Consider the following 20,151-nt stretch of genomic DNA (forward strand, 5'->3'; position numbering starts at 1 on the left):
GAACAGGAGACAACCTCTCCCCAGCCCAGGAAGAACCATTAATAGAAACCTTCCCACCCCAAGGCAAAGGGAGCAGGAGGTGGCAGCCCTGTGAGGGAGACCTCTGCATTCATGTCTCCAGAACCCACCTGGTCAGAGTTAAGGGGGTTTGGATGCTGGGCACTGAGAGGGTTTCTGTTTACTGGTGTGTGAGTCTGTATCCCAGACCTGGTGAGGTGCCACCGGACTGCAGTAAGGGGAACCCAAGTATCTGAGCCCCAGGATCCCCAGATAATTCAAGCCTCTGAGACCAGAACAGAGCCCATCCACTGCTCCAGTCTTGGGGTCCCTAGGCACATTCTTTGGGGACTCTCCCCCTATCTGAGGTGTGAAACCCACTGCCTAACCCCCTGGTGCAGAGCTGACCCTCCAGACTCCTGCGTGCTTAAACGCACCATCTCCCAGAACTCCACGCCAAGGTGAGAGCCCGCTGGTTTCAGCAGAATTCCCTCCGGAGGCGCGCAGTGGTTGTGAAGCATTTGGCTCTGTCTACACTAGACAGCAAACCGCTGCCTGTGTGGTCACCCGCGAGCGCTGGGGAGAGAGATCTCCCAGCTCTCCTGGTAAACCAGGTCGACGCTCAGAGCCTGTCTACACTGGGGCTTTACAGCGCTCAAACTTGCTGCGCTCGGGGTGTGTGCATGATTTATCACACCCCTGAGCCAGCCAGTTACTGCGCTGAGAATTGCCAGTGTAGACAGGCCCCTTCACACACACAGAGACTCTTTGCTCACGTCCAACACACTATTGCTCTTTCTCTTAACCAGATAAAGCACAAGAGCATTCAAATCACATCGCACAAATGACCAGCCTAACTGCAGTGCCCGTCACTAGCTCACCCTTCCCTTGGGAGTCCTGGGGGCCATCTGGGCTCAGGAAAAGCAGAGTCCGTTGTTCAGGTGACCCAGTTACCTGAATCCAGGCATGATTTCAAAGAGAATCTGCTTCCTGCTTTTGCTGAGTCTAATAAACTAAATAGCAACAACCCACGCCCCCCCCACCACCAACAAAGCCCCTTTTGTAAACATAAAGTTCCGGTCCCCCCCACCACTGGCAGCCCCGCGGGACTGGGGCTGTGTCTTTAAGAGGAGACTCTCCCCTCCCCCCGGGACAGGGGTTGGACTGAGGCAATTTCCAGTTTTACTTTCACTGTCCCCGGGCGAAGGCCGCGACCCGAGCACACGTTTATCGATCGGAACAAACCCTGTTTCTGTTCACAACCTTCCCCGGAGAAGCCCCGAGACAAAACTGCAGCTCCTCGCTCGCCAGAATGAGCTGAGCCGCCTCCGTGACCGACGGGAACAGTCACCGAGCATGGGACTGTCCCAGCCAGAGGAGCCAAGTCTGGCCACACCCGGGAGATGTTAAACTGCTCAGAAGACCCAACCAGGTGGGTTAATTTTGCTCCAGAAGGACTGTTTCTAACGTCTAATGCACGCTCCTTATTGCTTGGACAGATTATTCAAAACACAAGGAGTAAATAATCCTGTGAGAATTTGTTTCTCTCTTTATGGGAACTTGACAGTGCATCTACATTGAAAGTGATGGACTGTCACATACATTGCGGATTGTTTTCACAGCAATGTAACACGAGACTTTTACAGCTTGTTGAATTCGTCATTTCTTTGTTTTGCTGAATTTTATTCAAGAGCAGTGGGCCCAAGACTGTTCTTGGGGGAGATCTGTAACTTCCTCTATTTTGAATACAGAAAATTTCCTGCACCAAACCCAGCGGCCATCAATCTAGTTTTCTGCCTGTGCTCTCATTGCAGTTTTCTGCCTCTTGACTGCAGGGCGGGTGTGAATCCTTTTGTTCTTGTAAAAAATAAAATTATGCTCAGAATCAATCGAAGCAGAAAACTGCCCCCTTTTCTCCTCCTGAACTCAGTGGGAAGTGAGCATGTGTCTCAAGTTGATCCTGTGTTCAAGAGTGTCACTGAGTAGGGACTTCAGGCCATACTAAAAAAGGGAAATTTATACATTGTGTAACAAATTATCTTCTCCTGTGTGAAAAGCCATTCAAGGGGCAATATCATGAAGAAACCTGTCGGAGTACAGCTATTTACAAATTATGTTTTTGTTTAAAACAATTTGCTTATTTTTCAAATTTCAATCACGTATTATTGAACAAAAAATTAGATTTTAGTTTTTCTTTTTTCCGTTTTCATTTTTGCTCCCTTTCCTCCTTTGAGACAGGATAAGGGATGGGCGAATAAAATGTTTTTATTCCATTTGATTAGGGTTTCTCATTTTGAATCAATTTGAAATATTTTTTTCATTTAGCATCATTTCTTTGAAAAATTAGAAACATTAAAATAATAGGAAATCATCAGTTTTTTAAAAAAAGTCTAAAAGCCATTTTCTATTGAAAAAATCATTTTTGTTCAAACATTCTTGACCAGCTGCAGTGTTGCCAACTCTCATAACTTTTTGTGATTTTTATTTTAAGTCTCACAGTATTCGGTAATTTTCTGAAAGCCCGAATGCTCTAGTTATGAGTTGATGTGAGAATCTCAAATTTCATTTAAAGTAAAAATGAATTTCTAGCTTTTATGGTTGGAGGGCAAAGTTTAAGATTAAGACCTGAGTGCACAGTCAGGGCTCAGAAACCAAATGGCAAAAAATAGGAACTCAAAATGTATTTTTTAAAATATTGATTTTTTAAGTCAATCACTTATATTTTTTGACCCAATTGTGATTTTTTTCAATTATGTGTGTGCATGATGGGGGGTGGGGGGAGGAGGAGGAGGGAGGAGAGGATTTTTTTGGATTGATTTTCATAAGGAAACAAACATGATAAAGTACAAAACAACCACAACAATTTACAACTTGCATATGTTCCCAAATACTGCATTCTTCATGGATGCACTAATAAAATTAAGCAATTATGCAGTTCTACAGCTTATCAAAGCTACAAGACCAGACAATCATAGGCACGGGAAGCAGGTGCGTTGGGGGGTATTACAGCGTCCCCAGGTTTTACATGGAGCTCCACTCCCGGTCCTGTGCCTGGGGCTCCCCTCCTGGCCCCGCATGTGGGGAATCCACTCCTGGCCCCATGTCCGCCACCTGCCTCAGCCCCTTGACCCCTGTCTGTGTCCCTGCACTCCTGGAGACACAACCCTGGTCCCAGCCCCAGCTCTGAGGGGAGGGGGCGGAGGCCATGGAGAGAGGTAAGGGGGGCACGAGGTGAAAAGTTTGGGGGCAGTTTCACTGGCTTTCAGCACCCACACTTTAAAAACTGTTCAAGTGCCACTGCAGACAACACAAGAATCTTTCTCTCTCTCACACACACACTTTCTCATTCCTTAAAACTTTTTTCTCCATTGATGGAATTACTGCCAACTTCACCGCTGCTATGACTTTTTTTTTTTAATGTGGGTTTTGTAGAGATGGGAAAAAATCAGACCCATAAAGGAAACACATTTTCAATTTTAATGCAATGGCTGTTCTCACTCCAAATATGAAAGAGTTCACTTAACAATGCATTTGTCCCTTTTTTATTCACTGTGCCTTCTTTAATGTTTGACTTTAATAATTTAATGTTAGTCAGTGTTATGCTCACTATGGAAAGTTTTTTCCTCCTTCTTCCTGTTTTCTAGATCAAGTTCCAGTGAAGAAGATGAAGGTTCTCTCATTCTGCCACAGCTCCAGAGCCAGCTCCCCTCTCCCTGGTTTTATTGTTTTCTTCCTTACTTCTTATGTTCACAAGATGGAATCAGGTAGGAATCCGCACTGTGTCTGCTGTATCTTAGGGGATTAATTTAGGCCCCTGAAGTGCCTTAACAACATGCTTCACTCAGAGTCGATGTAACTACTCACAGTGTGTAAACTTCACCCCACAGCAAGATCAGCACCTTCATTATTCAATTTTTGCCCTGATTGTGTTGCTCCTGGGTGATTTTATTTGCTCCTGGGATAGTGCCCAGGTCTGTTTCTTCACACAAGTATTTTTAAAAGATTGTCAAAGATGCCCAGGGAATTTGATGGACACTTACTGAAGAGTTTAATAATAACAATAAGAAATAAGAAAATCAAATAACTTAGTGGGTTTCAGATGTAAAAAAAAAAAATAAGAGCCATAATTTGAGACTAATGTGCACAAAAACAAAAGAAAAACCAGAATATAATGATGTTGTGTGACTTTTTTTAATTGGGCCTGTTAGCTAATCCATATATGTTAGGTGTCGTGTACACTGTATTATTAGGCATTATATGCATGGTAGTCCCATAATATACATATGAGAGAGAGAGAGGGAGAGAGTTGGGAAGTTAACTTGAATGTTTTATGTTCTCCCCACAATTCTGTTCACCAATATTGAATATCCCACTTCACAATTCTGAAGTTAGTGTTCACAATAGAAAATAGGAAGTCTATCAAAGCCATGAAAGGTGTGTCCTAGCATTGGTTGGGATGTACCTCTACACCCACCTGGTTTAGAATGTGGTATCCAATCCTGTTATCAGCTCCAAGCCCCATCTCAATGCTGTGTACTGTGCCATACATGCAGGCTGAGTTCTTAGAGCCCCAGTCCCACTGCCCATGAGCGCTCCTTTCTCTTAGGCATTCAGGCTGAAATGTTCCATGCCAGGTGTTTGTCCCTGGCTGAAGTTTTTGGAAAGTTTGTCTGAAATGGAACCTCTTGGCCGTGTCCTTCATATCAAATTGCCATTTTCCTCTGACCTGCTTTTTGTTATTGTTGCTGTCCTGGTGCAGTTTCAGCAAAATTCACAGTGATTGGACCTGATCACCCTGTCACTGCCATTGTGGGTGAGGACATTGTGTTACCCTGTCACCTGTCCCCCCGGATGAGTGCTGCAAACATGGAGATGAGATGGTTCCGCTCTGAGTTTTTAAGCGTTGTGCACCTGTACCGTGATGGGAAGGATCAGTATGAAGAGCAGGTGCCACAGTATCGGGGAAGGACAGTGCTTTTGAAAGCCGGACTCACAGATGGAAATGTTCACTTGCGGCTTCTCAATATCAGACCCTCTGATGAAGGACAATACCTCTGTTTTGTTCAAGATGATACTTTTTATGAAGAAGCCGTATTGGAACTGCGGATAGCAGGTCAGTGCCTTGTGTCAGTTTTAGCTTTGTGTGGTCTTTCCTATTACAACAACTGTGACTCCCTACTTGTGAAATATTTTACCATAACACAGCATATCTAAATTTCAGCAAACAGCCACTTTCATACTTGGGAAAATATGCTGAAAACTTTCCCAAAATGTTATTAAACACATTTTCAGGATGGCCAAGACACTTTCTTGCCCAATCTTGATTGACTCCAAAAGGGGTCTTCAGTTAAGAGGGAAAGGACTTCTCTACAAATATGGCTTTCCAGTTGCTCTGCAGTCATTTCTAGGATGTGTGGCTAAGGTAGGACTGACAGACATTTATGGCCTTCTAATGGGTTGGTTGTTGCTTTGGGGTGTAGTTAAAATGAAATGGAGTGTTCTTATTTGCTGATACTGTATAATGGTGATGGTGGTGGTGGGTGTGATGATTTCTCCCCGGGGTACCACCTGGAACTGGGGTACAGCTGAGCCCCTGTCTCACCAATCTGGGTTCCCTCTTGCACTGTGACATTATGGCAAGCCGTAAAGCCCTCCACACTTGCACTCACACCAACATCCAGAGGCGGGACCACACCCAGCTGTGTTCATGAATGCATCTGGCCAGGCACTCATGAACCAACAATAGCGAGGCTTCAGCCAAAACACATCCCAGCACCCCAACCTGGGACCCACCCTGGTCAAAAACCTGACCAGTAAAGATTATTACAATTACCCAGTTTTCCCCTCCCTCAGTGTGGAGAGGAATATTCAGAAAATCTTTGTTAACTGAGCTGAGATTTTGCCCAAACACTTCTCTCAAACCACACTGTTTTACGTTTAAAAAAAAAAAAAAAAGAGAGAGAGATTTATTAACTACAGAAAGATAGATTATAAATCAAAGCAAACAGATCAAAGTTGATTATTAAGCAAATAAACAAAAACCCAGTCTAAGCCTAATATACCACACAAGGTTTGAATCAAACAGTGTCTCACCCTGTTAAATAGTACAAGCAGTTTGTAGATGTTTCATACATAGGCAGGGTTTCCATCTTTCCCACCTGGGACCAGCACTTCCCCAGTTCAAAGTGTGTACTCTTCCAGAGGTATATCCAGGAGTTTAGTTATGGGGAAAGTGAGGCCCATTGGTGATGTCACTTCAACCTTTTACAGTTTCTTTCATACGGCAGGAACCCCTTTGTTCCAAGCCAGGTTCCCAGCCCAGTTTGTGGAAAAATATAGGTACCAAAAAGGAATTCAGTATTATGTTATCTAGTCACATGCACCCGCATTCTTGATGAGTCATGGCAGCCATTATTCATAGGCTGTCTGAAGTGTCCCACGGTGAGGACAAGACTTTTCCATGGCTCATTGTTTTCGCTGATGGGCCATTCGCCCTGTCTAACTTCTTCACTGTTGTACCTGAAAGGCTAGTTATGGGTGTTACCCAGAACAATAACATTTGAAATACAGATGGATAGTCAATATTCATAACTCCAGATACAAAAATGATACATGCATTCGAATAGGACAATCTTATTCAGCAAATCATAACTCTTCCATTGACACCTTATTTGACACATCTTGCACAAGATGCTACATAATTATATCATAATCATATGCCAATTTGATTTAAAAAAATAATTAGTGCATTAGATAGATATATTTCTCAGAGTTTCAAATGTTCAGATCCTATTCAGGTATCTACGTGGTCATATCTCCAAAGGTGCTCAGCACTCAGTTGCTCCTGTCTTGAGCCAACAGTATCTCCCACTGACTCAGTGAAATTATTTTATATATTTGTTCACATTTTTGTGTGTCCATGAGCACTGGGATATCAGACATTCCAGTATTCATTTATCCCTTCTACTGACTACCCGCATGAATTAGTGCATTCTCATGTGAGTGACGGATCCCCAAACTGTCCCTCATCCCTTCTGCTTTATAAATTAATGTATGGAATTAACACCCTTATATATTTTCCCCTTAGGTCTGGGCTCTGCTCCTCTCATCTCTGTTGAGGGTCACCAAGATGGAGGGATTCGGGTGGTTTGTAGATCAGCTGGTTGGTACCCAGAGCCTGAGGTGTTGTGGAAAGATTTCAATGGGCGATGTTTACCATCACTCTCTGCAAAAACATCCACAGGAGATAACAACCTGTTTGAAACAGAAACTGCGATCATTGTAACAGAACATTCAAACCAAAACTTGTCCTGTTGCATCAGGAACACCGTTCTCAATCAAGAAAAGGAATCGGCAGTTTATATAGCAGGTCAGTTACCATCCAAACCCCACACTGAACTCACCACCACTAGAAACCAAACAAAATATAGGAAGAAAAGAACTGAAACATATGTGATGGATATTTCATAATCCACGTACAAACACAGACTATGGGAGGCTGGTGTCTTTACAGGGTCACAGTTTAGGCAACTTGATCCCCTTAATTGTGAGTATTCAGACTATACACGTTTTGAGAGGAAACTTTCATTCAATCCACTGATTCAGTAGGTTCCTGTAACCTTAAATTCACCTTAATTTTTTGGAATGTGATAAATTTTGTACTCTGGCTTGATTGTGATCTGTAGAGCCCTGTAAACCCACAGATATATATCCGTAGATACCCTCATCATTTTGGGGGGTTTGCAGATTGGATGCGGATACCAATTTTGTATCCACACAGGGCTCTAGTGATCTGTTCACTTCACCAACTTCATTACTTGTGTGAAATATCACCTAAGTCATGTGATATTGTTTTTCTGATGTTCAATGGGACTTGTGCTCCTTAATTACTTTGGTCTGGATCCACTAGAGGACTCATTTTACCCCTTGTCTACACACAAAAGATGCACTGATTAACTAGTTAAGCAATGCCACCTGCTTGTGTGAAAACTCCTTGTATAAATTTCAGAGTGCCCTTTATTGATTTAGCTTCAGTCAGTTTTTTATCAACTTCAACTAAATGGAGATAGAGCACTATGAAGCTGATTTATGATTTAAGGTTTTGTGCATCAATTTATTTAAATTGGTGCAACCCTGATATGTTGTCAACTCTTGAACCAATTTAAGAATGACCCCATAAGAGGGTTGGCCCAGGTTCACTAAATCAGAGCACAAACCATGTGTGGAAAAGACACCAGGCACATTTGAAAATTCCATCCTGTTTAGATGACTGAATCACTGTGAACACAAGAAGAGCAAATGGAAATTAGTTAATTTGCTGCACAAGTGTTTGGACAAATTGTGATTATGATTTTTCCCAATATAAGGAGGTAACAGTGGATTTTTCAAAAATATGCTAATTAATCTGGCAGCTTCTGAATATTGCTTGCTGTTAAGGGCCAAATCCTTTTCTGGTATAACCCTATTGGAATCAATGGGGTTTTATGAGCAGAGAATTTGCCCCTGATCTCTATGGCCCTCTGAGTAGTAATGAATCAAATCAGGGCTGTGTTTTCAAGGATAAATCAGTGGTAAAGCTCTGTTGATTGGAGCCATATTTAAAATCAGTTTCTGGTCTTTTGTGTAGTGTGGACATGGCCATTCTTTCACTCTTAGCTCACACAAATCCAGTTGGGTACTATTTCTGTATTTGTATGAAAAAAAAATCTGCTTTTAGTCACCACTTCCAAACTAAGGGAAGCCCTGGGTGTTTTGTTTTTCAGATCCCTTTTTCCCGAGGGTAAATCCCTGGATGGTGGCGCTGAGTGTGACCCTGGTGGTTTTGTTTGGTTTCATTGGCCTCACTGTTTCTCTCTTTAAAATGAAAGGTAAATATCAGAGGGAGAAATATACTGTAAAGGTTTTATTCTAATAAATAAATAAGGGCAATTTAGAAATTTAACATAAAAAGAACGTGTGATCTGCTGATCTGGTCCTAAAAAAAGAAGAAGAATGCTCCACTGTCCCCCCAGCCCAGCTCCCACCCAATTGCAGCTCCACTCCCCGCCTGCCCTGCCTCCAGCCCAACTCTGCCCACAATCCCTCGCCACTCCCAGCCCTCTATTTCCAGCTCTTCCCTTATCCCCAGCTCTGCTTTCAGCCCAAGCTCCTGGACTCAGCCAACTGTGGTGTAATGGAGGGGGGAGGAGGGGCTGAGAGAGACGCTACTACTGGTAAGTGGGGGGTGTGACAGGAAAAGTTTGGGCACCACTGGTCTAGTCTGATCTCCGAAAGAGGAGTTTGAATAGAAATAATCTCTCAGTCTTAACGGTCGTATTGATGATAATGAGAAATAAAACATAAGAAAAGGGAAACTCCTAACCAACAATATGGGTATTTCTTTTTAATTTTTGGGCAAACGAGATATAGAAATTGTCATTATCCGTCCTCTGAAAAGGATTTTTTTTTTCTTTTTTTTTTTGGTAATTGGATCTTCATGTGGGAGTTTGTTTAAATGGTTTGGAGTTGTTTGATCTTAAATTTAACTTTTACAATTTTGTTACAATAAGAAACCCTTGTTTGTTTACTTGCTTTTTCTTATTATTCTTTCTTGTGGGGTTTAATGTAATTATATGAAATGTGGGGAAGCGCTAATTTGGGTAGATTTCACACCAAAATCTAATTTGAAAAACTGATAAGCAATAGAGTCACCGAGTTTAAGACCAGAAGAGAGCCCTGGATCCTCTTCTCTGATGTCCTGAAAAGGAGGTTGATTTCTCTCAGCCTTCATTGTCATACTGATGATAAAGAGAAATAAAACATAAGGAAAGGGAAACACCTAACAAAAATATATATTTATTTCTCTCTAATTTTTAGACAAACGAGATAAAGAAATAAGTAAATGTCATTGTCCTTCCTATGACAAGAAACTTTTAGTACCAGTTTGGATTCTAATGTGGGAGTTTGTGTAGCAGTGGTGGAGGTGTTTGATTTTAAATTTAACTTAACAATGCTGCAGTACGAAGCCTTTTTAGTTTGCTTACTTGGTTATTATTATCAGTCTTTTGGGAAGGTGTGGGGTGGGGGTGTCAACTTTAATATAGCTTTATAAAACATGGGGAAAGACTAGAGAGGATGAATTTCACACCAGAAGTTAATTTGAAAAATTGAGAAGCAATACAGTTATAGAGTCATAGTGTTTAAGCCCAGAAGGGATGACTGGATCCTCTAGTTCAGAGGTCTTCAGACTGTGGGGCAGGCCCCTAGGAGGAATGTTCAAGCGGGTGCAGGTCCGCAATTAACTCTTCTGGGGGCCTGGGACTATTAGAGTTTGTGGGGCCCCCTAGGCTCCGGGGTACGGCCAAAAATGAGGGATTCAGAGTGCAGGAGGGGGCTGTGGATTGGGGCAGGGTGTGGGTGTGGAAGGGGGTGAGGGCTCTGACTGGGGTTGTGGACTCTAGGGTGTGGCTGGGGATGAGGGCTTTCAGATGCAGGAGGGGGCTCCAGGCTGGTGCCAAGGGGACTGGAGTGCGGGAGAGGGCTCAGGGCAGGAGGTTGGGAGTGTGGGGTCTGGGAGGGAGTTAAGGCGTGGGAAGGGGCTCAGGGCAGGAGGTTGCGAGTGTGGGGTCTGGGAGGGAGTTAGGGTGCAGGAGAGGGCTCAGGGCTGGGGCAGGAGGTTGTGGTGCAGGGCGCTTACCTGGGACAGCTCCCCTTTGGTGGTGCAGGCCCTGGGGAGGGGGGGCACGTGGCTCCATGCTCTGTCCTGTGCTTGCCTGCAGGCACCACCCCACATAGCTCCCATTGGCTGTGATTCCTGGCCAATGGGAGCTGCGGGGGCGGTGTCTGCAAGTCAAGGAAGCGTGTGGGACTGAGCTTTCCGGCACGCGCAGCTCCAGCCCAGCGGAGGGGGGAATGACATGCCAGCGTGCAGAGCCACCTCCCCGCCAACGCCAGGCTGGGCCGGAATGCAGGGGCTTCAGTGGCTGCAGCCCACAGCCCTGGGCTAAGGCGGCCCTGCAAAAAGATCTGCACTTTTGGTGGTCTGGAGATCTTTTCGCGGGGGCCTGCCTTTGCCTGGGGCCCTGGCCTGCAGCCCCTAAATCCCCTCTCTTAAACCAGCCCTGAACAGGTGCAAGGCAGGGTCCCTGCCAGCCCTCATGGGGAGAGGGGAGGGAGCCCCACCCAGCCCCGCTCTGCCCCCAGCCCAGATCCAATCCCATCTGCAGCTGCGCTCCGCCCCCTGCCCCCCACTACGCTCCGGCTCCTGCCACAGTTCCAGTCCTCCCCCTGCTCCGCCCCCAGGTCAGTTCCTACCAAATTCCCTCCCCTCCCCCAGGCCAGCTCTGCCTCTAGCCCCAGCTCCTCCCCCATCCCCAGTTCCGTCCCCAGCTCCCCCTTCAGCCCAAGCACCTCTGCTGAGTCAACTGTGCAGTAACGGAAGGGGGGGGGCGCAGACAGATTTCATTACTGCAAGGGGGGAGTGATCGGAAAAGTTTGGGCACCACTGGTCTTGTCTGATTTCCTGAAGAAGAGATTGAATAGAAATAATCCTTCTTAACTGTCACAGTGAGGATAAAGAGAAATAAACCATAAAAAAAGGAAAACACCTAACAAACATTATGTGTCTGTTTAATTTTTAGGCAAACGAGATATAGAAATTGGTAAGTGTCATTATCCACACTCTGAAAAGGATTTTTTTTTGGCAGGGGCCGGGAATTGGATCTTCATGTGGGAGTTTGTTTAAATGGTTTGGAGTTATTTGATATTAACTTTAACTTTTACAATTTTGTTGCAATACAAACGCCCTTGTTTGTTTACTTGCTTTTTCTTATTATTCTTTCTTGTGGGGTTTAATGTAATTGTATATAATGTGGGGAAGTGCTAAACTGGGTAGATTTCACACCAAAATCTAATTTGAAAAACTGATAAGCAATAGAGTCACCGAGTTTAAGACCAGAAGAGAGCTCTGGATCCTCTTCTCTGATGTCCTGAAAAGGAGGTTGATTTCTCTCAGCCTTCACTGTTATATTGATGATAAAGAGAAATAAAACATAAGGAAAGGGAAACACCTAACAAAAATATCTATTTATTTCTCTCTAATTTTTAGACAAATGAGATAAAGAAATAAGTGTCGTTGTCCTTCCTATGACAAGAAACTTTTTGTACCAGTTTGGATTCTAATGTGGGAGTTTGTGTAGCAGTGGTGGAGGTGTTTGATTTTAAATTTAACTTAACATTGCTGCAGTACGAAGCCTTTTTAGTTTGCTTACTTTGTTATTATTATCAGTCTTTTGGGAAGATGTGTGGGGGGGGGAAGGCGGGGGTCAACTTTAATATAGTTTTATAAAACATGGGGAAAGACTAGAGAGGATGAATTTCACACCAAAAGTTAATTTGAAAAATTGATAAGCAATACAGTTAAAGAGTCTTACTGTTTAAGACCAGAAAGGATGACTGGATCCTCTAGTTCAGAGGTCTTCAGACTGTGGGGCAGGCCCCTAGGGGCACGTGGAGGAAATTCAAATGGGTGCAGGTCCGCAATTAACTCTTCTGGGGGCCTGGGACTATTAGAGTTTGTGGGGCCCCCTAGGCTCCGGGGTACGGCCAAAAATGAGGGATTCAGAGTGCAGGAGGGGGCTGTGGATTGGGGCAGGGTGTGGGTGTGGAAGGGGGTGAGGGCTCTGACTGGGGTTGTGGACTCTAGGGTGTGGCTGGGGATGAGGGCTTTCAGATGCAGGAGGGGGCTCCAGGCTGGTACCAAGGGGACTGGAGTGCGGGAGAGGGCTCAGGGCAGGAGGTTGGGAGTGTGGGGTCTGGGAGGGAGTTAGGGTGCAGGAGGAGGCTCAGGGCTGGGGTGGGGGTGTGCTCTGGGAGTTAGGGCGTGGGAAGGGGCTCAGGGCAGGAGGTTGGGAGTGTGGGGTCTGGGAGGGAGTTAGGGTGCAGGAGAGGGCTCAGGGCTGGGGCAGGAGGTTGTGGTGCAGGGCGCTTACCTGGGACAGCTCCCCTTTGGTGGTGCAGGCCCTGGGGAGGGGGGGCACGTGGCTCCATACTCTGTCCTGTGCTTGCCTGCAGGCACCACCCCACATAGCTCCCATTGGCTGTGATTCCTGGCCAATGGGAGCTGCGGGGGCGGTGTCTGCAAGTCAAGGAAGCGTGTGGGACTGAGCTTTCCGGCACGCGCAGCTCCAGCCCAGCGGAGGGGGGAATGACATGCCAGCGTGTAGAGCCGCCTCCCCGCCAACGCCAGGCTGGGCCGGAATGCAGGGGCTTCAGTGGCTGCAGCCCACAGCCCTGGGCTAAGGCGGCCCTGCAAAAAGATCTGCACTTTTGGTGGTCTGGAGATCTTTTCGTGGGGGCCCGCCTTTGCCTGGGGCCATGGCCTGCAGCCCCTAAATCCCCTCTCTTAAACCAGCCCTGAACAGGTGCAAGGCAGGGTCCCTGCCAGCCCTCATGGGGAGAGGGGAGGGAGCCCCACCCAGCCCCGCTCTGCCCCCAGCCCAGATCCAATCCCATCTGCAGCTGCGCTCCGCCCCCTGCCCCCCACTAAGCTCCGGCTCCTGCCACAGTTCCAGTCCTCCCCCTGCTCCGCCCCCAGGTCAGTTCCTACCAAATTCCCTCCCTTCCCCCAGGCCAGCTCTGCCTCTAGCCCCAGCTCCTCCCCCATCCCCAGTTCCGTCCCCAGCTCCCCCTTCAGCCCAAGCACCTCTGCTGAGTCAACTGTGCAGTAACGGAAGGGGGGGGCGCAGACAGATTTCATTACTGCAAGGGGGGAGTGATCGGAAAAGTTTGGGCACCACTGGTCTTGTCTGATTTCCTGAAGAAGAGATTGAATAGAAATAATCCTTCTTAACTGTCACAGTGAGGATAAAGAGAAATAAACCATAAAAAAAGGAAAACACCTAACAAACATTATGTGTCTGTTTAATTTTTAGGCAAACGAGATATAGAAATTGGTAAGTGTCATTATCCACACTCTGAAAAGGATTTTTTTTTGGCAGGGGCCGGGAATTGGATCTTCATGTGGGAGTTTGTTTAAATGGTTTGGAGTTATTTGATATTAACTTTAACTTTTACAATTTTGTTGCAATACAAACGCCCTTGTTTGTTTACTTGCTTTTTCTTATTATTCTTTCTTGTGGGGTTTAATGTAATTGTATATAATGTGGGGAAGTGCTAAACTGGGTAGATTTCACACCAAAATCTAATTTGAAAAACTGATAAGCAATAGAGTCACCGAGTTTAAGACCAGAAGAGAGCCCTGGATCCTCTTCTCTGATGTCCTGAAAAGGAGGTTGATTTCTCTCAGCCTTCACTGTTATATTGATGATAAAGAGAAATAAAACATAAGGAAAGGGAAACACCTAACAAAAATATCTATTTATTTCTCTCTAATTTTTAGACAAATGAGATAAAGAAATAAGTGTCGTTGTCCTTCCTATGACAAGAAACTTTTTGTACCAGTTTGGATTCTAATGTGGGAGTTTGTGTAGCAGTGGTGGAGGTGTTTGATTTTAAATTTAACTTAACATTGCTGCAGTACGAAGCCTTTTTAGTTTGCTTACTTTGTTATTATTATCAGTCTTTTGGGAAGATGTGTGGGGGGGGAGGGCGGGGGTCAACTTTAATATAGTTTTATAAAACATGGGGAAAGACTAGAGAGGATGAATTTCACACCAAAAGTTAATTTGAAAAATTGATAAGCAATACAGTTAAAGAGTCTTACTGTTTAAGACCAGAAAGGATGACTGGATCCTCTAGTTCAGAGGTCTTCAGACTGTGGGGCAGGCCCCTAGGGGCACGTGGAGGAAATTCAAATGGGTGCAGGTCCGCAATTAACTCTTCTGGGGGCCTGGGACTATTAGAGTTTGTGGGGCCCCCTAGGCTCCGGGGTACGGCCAAAAATGAGGGATTCAGAGTGCAGGAGGGGGCTGTGGATTGGGGCAGGGTGTGGGTGTGGAAGGGGGTGAGGGCTCTGACTGGGGTTGTGGACTCTAGGGTGTGGCTGGGGATGAGGGCTTTCAGATGCAGGAGGGGGCTCCAGGCTGGTACCAAGGGGACTGGAGTGCGGGAGAGGGCTCAGGGCAGGAGGTTGGGAGTGTGGGGTCTGGGAGGGAGTTAGGGTGCAGGAGGAGGCTCAGGGCTGGGGTGGGGGTGTGCTCTGGGTGTTAGGGCGTGGGAAGGGGCTCAGGGCAGGAGGTTGGGAGTGTGGGGTCTGGGAGGGAGTTAGGGTGCAGGAGAGGGCTCAGGGCTGGGGCAGGAGGTTGTGGTGCAGGGCGCTTACCTGGGACAGCTCCCCTTTGGTGGTGCAGGCCCTGGGGAGGGGGGGCACGTGGCTCCATACTCTGTCCTGTGCTTGCCTGCAGGCACCACCCCACATAGCTCCCATTGGCTGTGATTCCTGGCCAATGGGAGCTGCGGGGGCGGTGTCTGCAAGTCAAGGAAGCGTGTGGGACTGAGCTTTCCGGCACGCGCAGCTCCAGCCCAGCGGAGGGGGGAATGACATGCCAGCGTGTAGAGCCGCCTCCCCGCCAACGCCAGGCTGGGCCGGAATGCAGGGGCTTCAGTGGCTGCAGCCCACAGCCCTGGGCTAAGGCGGCCCTGCAAAAAGATCTGCACTTTTGGTGGTCTGGAGATCTTTTCGCGGGGGCCCGCCTTTGCCTGGGGCCCTGGCCTGCAGCCCCTAAATCCCCTCTCTTAAACCAGCCCTGAACAGGTGCAAGGCAGGGTCCCTGCCAGCCCTCATGGGGAGAGGGGAGGGAGCCCCACCCAGCCCCGCTCTGCCCCCAGCCCAGATCCAATCCCATCTGCAGCTGCGCTCCGCCCCCTGCCCCCCACTAAGCTCCGGCTCCTGCCACAGTTCCAGTCCTCCCCCTGCTCCGCCCCCAGGTCAGTTCCTACCAAATTCCCTCCCTTCCCCCAGGCCAGCTCTGCCTCTAGCCCCAGCTCCTCCCCCATCCCCAGTTCCGTCCCCAGCTCCCCCTTCAGCCCAAGCACCTCTGCTGAGTCAACTGTGCAGTAACGGAAGGGGGGGGCGCAGACAGATTTCATTACTGCAAGGGGGGAGTGATCGGAAAAGTTTGGGCACCACTGGTCTTGTCTGATTTCCTGAAGAAGAGATTGAATAGAAATAATCCGTCTTACCTGTCACAGTGATGATAAAGAGAAATAAACCATAAAAAAAGCAAAACTCCTAACAAACATTATGTGTCTGTCTGTTTAATTTTTAGGCAAACGAGATATAGAAATTGATAAGTGTCATTATCCACACTCTGAAAAGGACTTTTTTTTTGTAATTGGATCTTCATGGGGCAGTTTGTTAAAATGTTGTGGAGTTCGCTGTAAAATTTAACTTCTACAATTGTGTTGTAATATGAAACCTTTTTTTGTTTACTTGCTTTTTATTATTATTCTTTTGTGGAAGGGTTAGTGTGATTGTATAAAATGTGGGGAACCACTAAAGTGGAGAGATTTCATACCAAAAGCTAATTTGAAAAACTGAGATGTAATAGAGTCACATGTGTGTGAGACCAGAAGGGACCACTGGATCCTCTTGTCTGATGTCCTGAAGAAGATGTTGATTTCTCTCAGGCTTTACTGTCGTATCGATGATAAAGACAAATAAAACATAAGAAAAGGGAAATGCCTAAAAAATTTATTTCTCTTTCCTTTTCAGAGAAACGAGATAACGAGATAAGTAAGTATCATTATCTTTCCTTTGAAATGAAACTTTTTGTACCATTTTGGAGACTCATGTGGCTGTTTGTTTAATTGTGGTGGGGTTGTTTGCTTTTAAATTTAAATTTAAAAATTGTTGCAATAGGAAATCTTTTTAGTTATTTGTTTGCTTTTTTATCATCATCATTCTTTTGGGGTTTGTTTGTTAATGTAACTTTATAAAATGTGGGGAAAGACTAAACTGGATGAATTTCACACCAAAAGCTAATTTGAAAAGTTGATAAGCAATACAGTAGTAAAGTAGGTATTGGCCAAAAAAAAATATGGCCCAGGAGGAATTGTGTGAAGGCCCTGGTGGACTATCAGCACCTGAGATGATTATCTTCCCTCCACACTGCAGAGTAGGTATGTAACCAACCTGAAGTAAAGTGATACCTGGGCTCTAGCTTCTACCCAAAGTCTTGCCAGCTAACCTGGGTGCAAAGCACCACCAAACTTGAGTCAGAGTTTTTGTGCTTGCGCATTAAACAGGTTGGGGCAACAGCCAGGTAAGATTCTGGACTAACTCTGCAGTGAAGATCCACCCTGGGAGAGACACACTCATGCAGTCCAGTGGAGGTTCTGATGAACTTATAACTTTCTTTTTCCCTCAGTGTATTAGTTTGTACAATATTGGATTATGCAATACGTGTTCAGATCTGCTCTCCTCTCTAATTATGTTCCTGGTTTTAGGGTGGAGAAGATCTGTGGCACCTATAGAAGAAGGTAATTAAAGATCATATTTTATCAATGTCCAAATACCCGTTCCCATGAGGCAATGTGCCTCATTTTCTTTGTATATGGGAGTGGATGTGATAGTTCAGGGCAGACCTCCCCAGCACCCTTCATTTCACGGCGCATCACAAGCTGAGGTGAGGTTTGTGCCTATGTCCTACCACACCATACTGAATCCATCGCATATTGAATCTATGCTTCCTGCCCCTCCACCGCTCGCATGTGCACTGCACCCTGCAGAGATCTGTGCCAGCCGCTGCCACCCCTTGTACAGAACCAGTGGGACAATCACCTCCACAGCCACTTCTCCAGGGGGAGTTTGTTCTGTCTCCCCGTGCTGATGTCCGATCTCCAGTGTCCCTTTGTTTCTTCCTTCATCTTTTCCCCCATGAAGAAAGCCAGTAGCTCTGCAGTGACCCCACACTGACTGGGTGAGCAGGGACTTTGTCTGTGTGAGACCCTTGCTCCTGTCTCAAGCAGAGGAACTGAGCCTTGATCACAGACAGGGGCTCCCCTGGCTCCATTATACAGATCTGGGAAGCTCCTGTGATCACCGGTGTGAGCTTGTGTCTTTTCTCCTCTCTCCATCCACCATGACCCCAGCATGGTCCTGTCTCTGGTAAACAGGACGTCAAGTCAGCCTCCCCATTACTAGCATGACCCGCCCCCTCTTTCCACCAGCCACCTATTCCGTACCTCCTCCCTAGTGGCGGATTTGCCACTGGGCCAATGTGGCCTGTGCCCAGGAGCCCCAGAAAAATGGGCGCCTCTGTGCCCCAACCCGCTCTGCCTGCCCAGTGCTCCTGCCAGAGAGTGGGGTCAGGGCTCGGGGGGCTTGCCCCACTCCATCCGCCCAGAACTCCAGCCAGGGAATGGCGTCGGGGTGCGGGGTCTTGCCCTGCTCTGCAGCTGGAGCACCAGGTGGGCAGAGCAGGGCACGCCCCTGCACCCCGGCCCCATTTCCCCAGCAGGAGTGTGGGGGAGGGGGGGTTCTGCAAGCAGAAGGGGTAGGAAGGGGCCTTCACTTGCTGTGGCCCAGGGCCTCACAAAACCTTAATCTGTCCTGGCACCACCGACACTTGTAGCTTCCACCATGAACCCCCTTCCCTTGTTTAGCCCCCTCACTCCCTGCCCCAGGCTAATGTACTTGGGTGCTGCGACTGCTGCTGAGCAGTGACATTCTGGGCAGGTTCAATCCTGGTACCGTGTGGCCTGTTGCTGTCCAAGCTGTGACATTTCAGAGCAGGCCGGGTGCAGTGGGGAGGCCCCATAGCAAAGTCCAGCACAGGGGCAGCTGGGACACAGTGAGAGTGAAGGTGGGGTGGGGGGAAGCGCTGTCAATATTCACTGAGTTGTACCATCTGCTGGGGCTGCCAGAGTCTCTAGTCCCCTCCCCGGGAAAAGGTGGGGGAAGGAGGGGAAAGATTCTGAGTCCCAGGCCTGGCCCATCTGCTTCTTTCACCGTCACTGACCCGTCTCTGCGAGGGCAGTGACTCTCCCCAGCCCGGTGCTGAGATCTCTGAGGTGATGGGTAAATCCTGGAGGAAGGAGATTCCCTGAGTCACTCTCCAGCTGGGGCAGATTCTGTCACTGACCCCATCAAACCCTCCCCCAGGGCCGAGCTCTGCCCCTCACGCTCTGATTCTCTCTCCCCAGCGAATGTGACTCTGGATCCAGACACGGCTCATCCCCAACTCGTCCTGTCTGAGGATGGGAAAAGCGTGAGATGGGGGAACACGCGGCAGCGACTGCCGGACAACCCTGGGAGATTTGACACTGTGCGCTGTGTGCTGGGCTGTGATGGATTCACCGCGGGGAGACATTGCTGGGAGGTGGAGGTGGGGGGTGGGGGATACTGGGCTGTGGGGGTGGCCAGAGAGTCTGTGGGGAGGAAGGGAGGGATCAGCCGTAGCCCTGAGGGGGGGATCTGGGCTGTGGAGCGGTGGTGGGATCAGTTCCGGGCTCTCACCTCCCCTGAGACCCCCCTGACCCTGAGCCGGGCCCCCAGCAGGATCCGGGTTTGTCTGGACTGTGACCGGGGGCAGGTGACATTTATCGGTGCTGGTGCCGAGGCCCCGATCTTCACTTTCCCGCCGGGCTCCGTCCCTGGGGAGAGAATCCGCCCCTGGCTCTGGGTGGGGTGGGGAACCCGGCTCCGCCTGCGTCCCTGAGACCCACAGCAGAGGGGGAACCGGAAATCAGCCTCTCTAGCCTCACGGACCCCAGTCTCTATGACCTTGGAGGACTCCCATCTACCCAGCCCCTGGCCCCTCATCTCTATGACCCCTGGAAGCTCCTCCCCCTCCCTCTCTGCAGCCCCAGGCATGGGAGGGGGAGGGGGAGGAACCCCTGGGGCTGCAGGAGGGGCAGAGGGGCCCTGAAGGGCAGAGGTGGGGGCTGGGCAGGGGGCAGAACTAACAGCCGGGCTGGGGGCAGGCAGAGGTGGGGGCTGGGCAGGGACCCAGCATGAATCAATCAGAGTTTGGGGGGCTGGGGAGAAGCAGCAGCAGCAGGGAGCGGTTTGTGCAGATGTGTCCTTAGATCTCATTGGGGTCTCCCAGCCTGGGCTCAGCAATTGTGGAAGGGATAAAATCAGGGAAAGAAGAGAGCAGCCAAGGGGGATGATCTGTGACAGGGAGGAGAGACACAGGAAAATAACCAGGGTTTGGAAAGTGAGGCTAGAACAATAATGAATAGAAAAGAACAGTAGGAAAGGAAAGGGAATGT

General features: G+C 47.8%; 1 protein-coding gene across 4 annotated transcripts; it reads left to right on the forward strand.

The window, feature by feature from the left end:
• Positions 1-1,188: 1,188 nt before the first annotated feature.
• Positions 1,189-19,813, forward strand: LOC144274519 (butyrophilin subfamily 1 member A1-like). 4 transcript variants are annotated; one of them, XM_077833390.1, is made up of 10 exons: positions 1,189-1,429; positions 3,642-3,761; positions 4,757-5,110; positions 7,085-7,366; positions 8,760-8,864; positions 11,616-11,636; positions 13,908-13,928; positions 16,649-16,669; positions 17,383-17,415; positions 19,081-19,813. In XM_077833390.1, the coding sequence occupies exons 2-10, from the start codon at positions 3,662-3,664 to the stop codon at positions 19,593-19,595; spliced, it is 1,452 nt and encodes a 483-aa protein (XP_077689516.1). In that variant the 5' UTR covers positions 1,189-1,429; positions 3,642-3,661; the 3' UTR covers positions 19,596-19,813. The 4 variants fall into 4 exon arrangements, with proteins under 4 accessions (XP_077689516.1, XP_077689518.1, XP_077689517.1 ...); XM_077833392.1 differs by lacking the exons at positions 11,616-11,636; positions 13,908-13,928 and adding an exon at positions 9,853-9,873; XM_077833391.1 differs by lacking the exon at positions 13,908-13,928.
• The last annotated feature ends 338 nt before the right edge of the window (positions 19,814-20,151 follow it).

The sequence above is a fragment of the Eretmochelys imbricata genome, chromosome 14, assembly GCF_965152235.1.
Source record: "Eretmochelys imbricata isolate rEreImb1 chromosome 14, rEreImb1.hap1, whole genome shotgun sequence".
Classification (NCBI taxonomy): domain Eukaryota; kingdom Metazoa; phylum Chordata; order Testudines; family Cheloniidae; genus Eretmochelys; species Eretmochelys imbricata.